Source organism: Pinus tabuliformis, chromosome 2_2, assembly GCF_031772625.1.
Source record: "Pinus tabuliformis cultivar Carrire ecotype Pingquan chromosome 2_2, CPIR1, whole genome shotgun sequence".
Taxonomy (NCBI): Eukaryota; Viridiplantae; Streptophyta; class Pinopsida; order Pinales; family Pinaceae; genus Pinus; species Pinus tabuliformis.
In genome coordinates this window covers 1,167,902,288-1,167,910,366 of record NC_142300.1, presented here as the reverse complement: position 1 = coordinate 1,167,910,366, position 8,079 = coordinate 1,167,902,288, and the positions used below count along the sequence as shown (strand labels likewise).

Genomic DNA, 8,079 nt, shown 5'->3' with positions numbered 1-8,079 from the left:
CAATGTTACATATATATATATATATATATATATATATATATATATATACACACACTGAAGCATCCATAAACCTGAATACATTAACCCTGGATTAGAACATAACTGTAGTTCCCTTGATCGAATCTACAAAATACCATGGACCAAAATCCATGTGCGAAATCCATACACAAAACCATAGCTAGGTCTCCCGACCTAATATAGGGTCCACAAATTTATAGGTCCCCATATATTTATTATGTTATGTGCCTTTGATTCTCTTCCTCTATTGATTATTGTTTGCTCAATGTTTATGGGCTTCTGATCTAAAGAGTAGAAGTAAATTCTTGTCTCTTGCTTTAGCAAATTGAATTAACTTGTGAATCTACAAGAATTTCTACATAGATCCATCTCAATTTCGGATTTATCAAACACTCAGATAGATAAAATTTCTGAATATGCAAACCTTTTTTATTGTAAAACTTGAAGAAATGTTTGCCCTGGAAATATTTGGTGTGGGTTTTAACCTCGTACAGAAATTACCTGCACACAAAGTCTAAAAACAGAAAATAAACAATGGCGAGAGAATAATACATAAAACAAATATACACAGAGATTTTCCCCTAGATCCCAAAACTGGGACTACCAGATTGATTTTTCATTATTTTCCTTTAAACGTTACAATACATATATATACATGCCGAAGCATCCATAAACTCGAATGCATTAACCCTGGATTAAAACATAATCGTAGTTCCCTTAACCGGATTTACAAAATACCATGAACAGAAAACCATGTGTGAAATCCATACACAAAACCATACGTATATCTACCGACCTAATATAGGGTCCACAATTTTTTCTCCCGGGGCGCTGCTCCGGACCTCGTAGAGGGGGGCTCCACCCCCCACTTGCGCAACGAAGGGGGCTCCACCCCCACTGACCCCAGCTTAGGTACTAGAGCTAGTCTTAGAAAGAATATAACACAACGCAACATTTGGTTCTTTCTTACTCTTGGTAAATCTAGAATTAAAATGCATCTATATTGATTTTGAACAAACATTTTTTTTTCACTAATTTTTTATAACATTATGTTTTTTTAAACAAATACTAAAGTATTTTTATTTATAATGAATATTTTTTTTTGTTTAAATATTATATCTCAATTCAAATAAAATAAATTACACATTAAATAATATTAATAATCTTATTTTTACGTGTGATTTGTGAACTCCATATAAAGTACTAAATGAATTGCATATTTCTTTTACTCAAAGAAATCAAATTAATATTTTTAACTAATATATAAAGTTAAAATGAAAATCTAAAATATATTATTTATTGCTATTTTATTTATGGTTGAATAGAATCAAATGTCTTAACATCCAACCTTAAATCTATATAAAATTAAGATAAAAATCCAAATATATTATTTATTGCCATTTTATTTATGATTGAAATAAAACCGAATCTCTCCCCATCCAGACCTTTTCTCAAATTTGCACGAAATGAAGAAATTAGCATCTTAAATAATTTGATCTCACTACAGTAGAGGGACCCACAATTAAAATGAATTTTAAATTAAAATTATAATAGCTAAAAAGTCAATGGATGTTATAAAAAATAAGAAGAACTCAATAAAGGTTATCAGAATTTTAGGATCACTTCCGTTAATCTCCTATTTTATTTATATCTTACTGATGCAATTACGTTAGCGCTTTTGCAATATTCGTTGTCTTTAAGCAAAGATTCCACAGAGAAACAGCGCTTTTACAGTTTCATACATTCCACATCGCAGTGACAGTTTTCGTATAAACTACCGGTGCGTCAGTACTGATCGTGACGCTAGTGATATTGGTTTCGTGCCTTCATCGCGATGAAGCCTCCAGATGCGATCCGGCATCGCGTCCGTGCGTATTAAATTCAGCGGTTTTCGATCATTCATTCGGACAGCGAAAGGAAAGGGTAAACTAGTTGAGAAGGCCGAGAGTCGGCCAGATATTTGTAAAGAAAGTTGTCTGCAACTTTTCCTTTCCGGAGTGTAGTAAAATGGCGTCCTCAGGGGAACTACAATATAGCAAGCCTCATGTTCTCGTGATCCCTTGTCCGTCACAGGGCCATATCAATCCAATGCTAGTATTTGCGAAGAGGCTCGCCTCTAAACAAATGATGGTCACGTTTGTGATGACCGAAGAAAAGCGTGAGCGCATGTTACAGGCTCAAGATGCAGTGCCCGGGGTCTCAAACTCCCCTACGGAAGTTAAGTTCGAAACAATTTCGGACGGACTTCCTGTGGATTTTGACCGGTCCAAGGACGGGGAGATGGTCCTCGATATGTTATGCAAGATGGGAAGATTCACATTAGAAAATCTCATAGAAAGGCTGAACACTCAAGGCAACAATATATCTTGCATTGTTTTCGATTCCTTCCTTTATTGCGTTCCGGATGTTGCAAAGAAGTTTAATATTCCTGTAGCTCTTTTCTGGACGCAATCGTCTGCAGTTTACTCCATCTATTACAATTTTAGGAAAGGACTGGGTATGTTTTCAGTTACCAAACCTGTATTATGTCCATATGTTCTTATTTATCTATGTCAATATAATAATTTTTCTTGTTTTCAGCCAACTTGCGGGATGAAACAGGTAAAACGGTGGACGCGATAGAAATCCCAGGACTGCCGTTGCTGAACGTATCGGACTTGCCAAGCTTTCTGCATCCTTCAAGTACCGATGAGTGCGCGTTGCGAGTAGTAATGGATCAGTTTAAGTCTCTTGCGGAGGCAACGTGGGTTCTGGGAAATTCGTTTTCCGAACTGGAATCGGATGAAATAAATTCAATGGAATCGATAGCTCCAATTCGGACTGTCGGTCCTCTCATACCCTCGGCTTTCTTGGACGGGCAGAATCCCGGAGACACAGACCCTGGGGCACACTTGTGGAAAACCACAAGCTGCATGGATTGGCTTAATACGAAGGAACCCGCTAGTGTCGTGTATGTTTCCTTCGGAAGCCTCGCTGTTGTTACAAAAGAACAAATGCATGAGATAGCTCTTGGGCTGAGGGCCAGTGGATATTCTTTCCTATGGGTCGTTCGTCCACCTTCTTACAATGGGGAGATTAATAGTGAAGAGAACTTGCCTACGGGTTTCCTGAACGAAACCTCCGATCAAGGACTAGTCGTTCCATGGTGTCATCAGCTGCAAGTTCTTTCTCATGCGTCTGTCGGTGCTTTTATGACACACTGTGGATGGAATTCGACACTGGAAAGCCTCAGCCTCGGGATTCCCATGTTGGCTGTTCCTCAGATGAGCGATCAGACAACTAATTCTTTCTACACTGCGGAGAAGTGGAAGGCAGGAATGAGATTAAATAAACGATCAGCAAACGGACTTGTAGGGAAGGAGGAAGTGGAAAAATGCATAAAGATCGTTATGGAAAGCCAACTCGGTGCTGAGCTGAGGAAAAACGCTTTACGGTGGAAGAAATTATCGAGGGAGGCAATGGTGAAAGGCGGTTCTTCCGATAGCAATATTCAAGAGTTTGTTGATGAGATTATTGGCAGAGCACGGTCATCTGCGTTGTCTGGGCCAGAATTTATTGTTTGAATTGGAAAATGTATAAAGATTGTTATGGAAAGCCATCTAGGTGCTGACCTGAGGAAAAATGCTTTGCAGTGGAAGAAATTATCAAAGGAGGCAATGGTTAAAGGTGGTTCTTCCGACAAAATTATTCAAGAATTTTGTGAGAAGATTATTGACAGTCGTCTATAGTATTATCTTCTCCCAAGAGTTTAAAGCTAAGTTCATGGTTCATATTGGCCTGTTAGTATCTCAATCTTTCCTTCCTTGCATTCTATCCATGGTTGTGATTTTCATTGGAAAGAAAAAATCAATATTGAATTCGATGGTCGATAAATAAGCTTGTAGGTTGGCTGAAACTTTTCACTTTATTTTATTTTGATGATTGGCTTTATCCTTCTATACCGTCTCTAATTAAATTTCTTAGAAATTACCTCTTATTCTCGTAACTCTTAGTTCCTGGGATTTATCTCTATTTAGTTCGTCCTTACTTCTGTCTGTATTAACCTCATCCTCATTTCTATACATTCTCAAAGCTATTAAGTGACCTCTCGCTAACCTACGTGTATAATTAAAAATGTTCTCATACTTCTGAAACTGTTCTTAATCTTAGGGAAGGCTCCGTTATAGACCCCTATGATATATGGATGCTCTGAATTTGAACACTCCATGCCCTAGTTGATAGCTCGCTCAACTGTCTACGAACTTCTCTTATTAAGTCCAAGCCGCCTCCAACCTTCTGGAACGAAAACAAATGACTTTCCTCGAAAAAAATGTATGGGTGGCTCATTAAAAGAAATACAATATTTGAAAGCATGTTCAACTTGCCAAGACCCATCAACCAATGACTTGGGCGTATAGAGATGTTGTGAGGGTCGCATAGGACTTTTATAACAGATTTTTGGATAAGATGGAAAAGTAGAAATAGCTATGAACAAAATATCCCAAAAACATGTAGAAGTAGATTTTTAAGCCCAAATCCTAATCCTAGCTACTCTAGAACACACACTAGTAAATTATTTATGCTAACAAAGTTATGTTGGCTTGCCTTATGTTAGCTTAGTATAGCCTTTTGCTCAAATAGCGAAGGGGAAACGGAGCCCGTAATAGGATTTGTTGCACTAATATGTAATGGAAAGAAAATTTAACGCCCTTTATAGATAAATTTTCAATATTGAGATAATTGTGCATAAATTTGGAAGAAAAAGAATAAACAAGTTCCAAACTTTGAAAGGAAACCATCAACTTTCATTTTTCTAAATGAGGACAATGACATTTTGATAGACCAACTAGCATAAATGGAAAGACCTGGATTACTAGATTAATTCCTACTATTTTTATAAGCGTGAAGGAAAAGAGGATGAAGTAGTCCTTTATACTATGATGTATAGTTTTTCCTTTTATCCAAAAGAGGGTGAAGTACTCCTTCAATACTATAATGTATACAAGTACTCCTTCAATACTATAATGTATAGTTTTTTCTTTTATCTTTTAGTTCTTTAGAAAATGTAGATATGATATGATATTTTAGTTTTCGTATTTTTGTATGAGACATGTATTAAGGCAAAATTATTAATATTTAATATTTAATGTGTAATATTTTTTATTTATTAAATGACAAATTATTAAGAAAATTATGTTAATATAAATTGTAAAATGAAAAAAATAAAAAATTAATTATGACTTAAATTGTTTTAGAAAGATATTAGTTAACCCAAATTTAATCAAGAAATAAAAAAATATTTAAATGAAATAGTCATACAACTTGAAAAGTCAATTAAAAAAAGGTCTTCAAAGATAATTTGGATATTTTAAAGTTTGATAAACAATGCTATAGGCAATCAAATATATTTTGAAGTTCGATAAGAAAATCAAATTGTAAGACTTTGTTAAAATTGGAAACCAATTAGATATGACATTTGATAGACAAAATTAAAATGTATTATTTCACATTGAAAACGTTGTCCTTTATTATTTTGAAAAAAGTAACAAGTGTCATATTTTTATACCACACAATGTTTAGATAACAATATTTAAAAAGAAAAAAAAACTCAATGAATCTTCACTTTCCATGAGGAGATCTCACCTTTATGATCTATTTTCATAAAATAGTATAAACATAACCAAATACATACACATGTATAATGCCATTCATTTGTTTTGTATGATTCACTTCAAGGGATCATTGTTCATATTAAGTATAGAATTATGAATGAATCTTTCATTAACAAATAGCATATAATTCATAATGCCTTCATTGGATATTAGTATGTTTCAAGTAAATTGTTCCTTCCAAGTTTCCAATAACTATGTCTCATCAAGTTAAATAAAATTAGGTATCATTACACAGTAATTCCTACAATCTCTTGCATTTCCTATACTTGTTTTCAAGGAGAAGATTGAAGCGATAAATGTTGCTCTCTATAACTACGTTGTACTCAATGGTTTTTGTATTATGCCAATTTGGATAACAAAACCAAAAAATTTGAGTTACTCAATGGTTTTTGTATTATGCCAATCTGGATAACAAAACCAAAAAATTTGAGTTGAATGAATCTTCATTTACCATGGGGACATCTCTCCTCCAAGTTCCATGTGCATAAAATCAAGTCTAGACATATCCAATTACTTACATATCTATAATGCCAATCATTTGTTTATGGTTGAGTCATTTCCAAAGATCAATTACATACTTAGTCTTCATATCATATTTTTGACACAAGGAAAATCTCATTTATACATATATATTCCTCCTATAAAATAGAGTATTATAAATTAATCTCTCGCTGATAAATAATATGGAGTTTATATTGCCTTCACAAGGCATTTTCATGTCTCGTGCAAAACCATACTTCCTAAGTAACACAAAATTGAACTCCAATCCAACTTAAACATGATCAAGTGGAAACGTGTGATATGGAAATTAATTAAAACATACACTTATATATATATATATATATATATATATTCAAAATGCATGCGAGATGAGATAATTCCATAACATGCCGAAAGATATGAACAATGATCAACCCATATGATATGGATTGTAAGAGAAAAGAATGAAATGGAAAAGCATTGAATAAATTTATCACTAAACTTCACCACCACTCGACATACGGCCCAAACATTAGTGAAACACCAAAAAAGCATTTCTTTCATCTTAAGAAAATGATGGTGACCTTTCAAGATATGTGCGTCTTGTACAACCTATATATATTTATCAAAAGCAAATAACTCACCCAAGATTTTTCTATCTTGTATGAACTGCATACGCATCCCTTATAGCCTTCAATTCCTTATTTGTTATGAAATTTATTTTTTATATGGACTATTTCTCAATGCTTATTAGTTAGTAGGGTTTGGCATCCAAATTGTAGGGAAACCTTTAGGAAAAATCCTTAAGAATCGAATGGTTGCTTACTTTTCATTTTTACAATATTAGCTTACAATGAAACTTGTGGTTCTATAGTGATTCAAAAATTTATATAGAATCTCTTGATCAAATCATGCCCACATCACTAACAAAATCCCTTTAAGATTCAAGTTACAAGAACAAAAAGAGATTTTGGAGAGTTAACATAAAATTGAGGTGATGGCATTTCATTCACATTTCTCATTTTTTTCTCCCCTTCTCATTCTTCTTGTTTATTTAGTTTAACTTTTTAAATTTTCCTCCCTTTTGTTTTATTTATTTTACCTTATTTTCTTACAAGTTAATTATTTTTTTATCTAACTTCCATTCATTTTTAATTTCTCTAATGGGTACTAAGTCTTACCATGCTCAGTTATATTTGGAATTAGACCTCTCGAAAGAAAGTTTTTTTCTTTTTCTCGAAAAAACATATGGGAGACTAATGTAAATCAATGCACCTTCTATCTACTTCTATATAACATGGATCTAACTCTAACTCCGAGCTACAACTAAGACACAATATTTGGTTTGTAACTTTTGTCCCCACTATGGATCTAACTATGGTTCCTAGCTTAGTTGTTCATCTAGTATAAAAGCCTATGCACCAACTCTCAAACTTAATAAATATTTAGATCCAAATTTATTAAACAAGATTTATCCTTATCTTCAGTGTCAATGTATGTTACTTTCTTATCATTAGAGAGGGCCTATCTCATCATCCATTGAAATCCAAGTGGAAGGTCTTTTATTTTTATCTGAAGTCACAACAAGCATATGCAACAAAACTACAAGAGGATGCAGGTGGTGCCCATTTTAATAAAAATCAATGAATAATAACATGAAACCATTCTATACTGCTACATATACTTGGATACCATTCCATCTCTAGAATAGTGTCAATCAAATGACATCCTTTATGTACAACACATTCTTCATGAATTGTAGAACGTCTAATATTATTTGGCGAATTTCATGGAGTTCCAAGGAACCCTCAAGGTCATTAATGCTTTTGAACCAATCTGCAATAGATCTCCAAGAAGGGAATCTTCTTTTTAAGGATAAACTATGAAAATTCATTATGGCAGTCCTTAATATTAACATCTATTTACCATC

At 33.6% G+C, this 8,079-nt stretch overlaps 1 protein-coding gene across 1 annotated transcript; it reads left to right on the top strand.

The window, feature by feature from the left end:
* The first annotated feature begins 2,025 nt into the window (after positions 1 to 2,025).
* On the top strand, positions 2,026 to 3,581 carry LOC149197601 (UDP-glycosyltransferase 74E1-like). The gene is made up of 2 exons (XM_089403939.1): positions 2,026 to 2,515; positions 2,599 to 3,581. Exons 1-2 carry the CDS (start codon positions 2,026 to 2,028, stop codon positions 3,579 to 3,581), a joined length of 1,473 nt encoding a protein of 490 aa, XP_089260065.1.
* The last annotated feature ends 4,498 nt before the right edge of the window (positions 3,582 to 8,079 follow it).

What these genes read in the sequence shown, in the direction of transcription:
- LOC149197601 (XM_089403939.1), top strand. Translation starts at nt 2,026, where the DNA reads ATGGCGTCCTCAGGGGAACTACAATATAGCAAGCCTCATGTTCTCGTG. An exon ending in CAATTTTAGGAAAGGACTGG is followed by an intron (nt 2,516 to 2,598) that starts GTATGTTTTCAG and finishes TCTTGTTTTCAG; the next exon opens with CCAACTTGCGGGATGAAACA.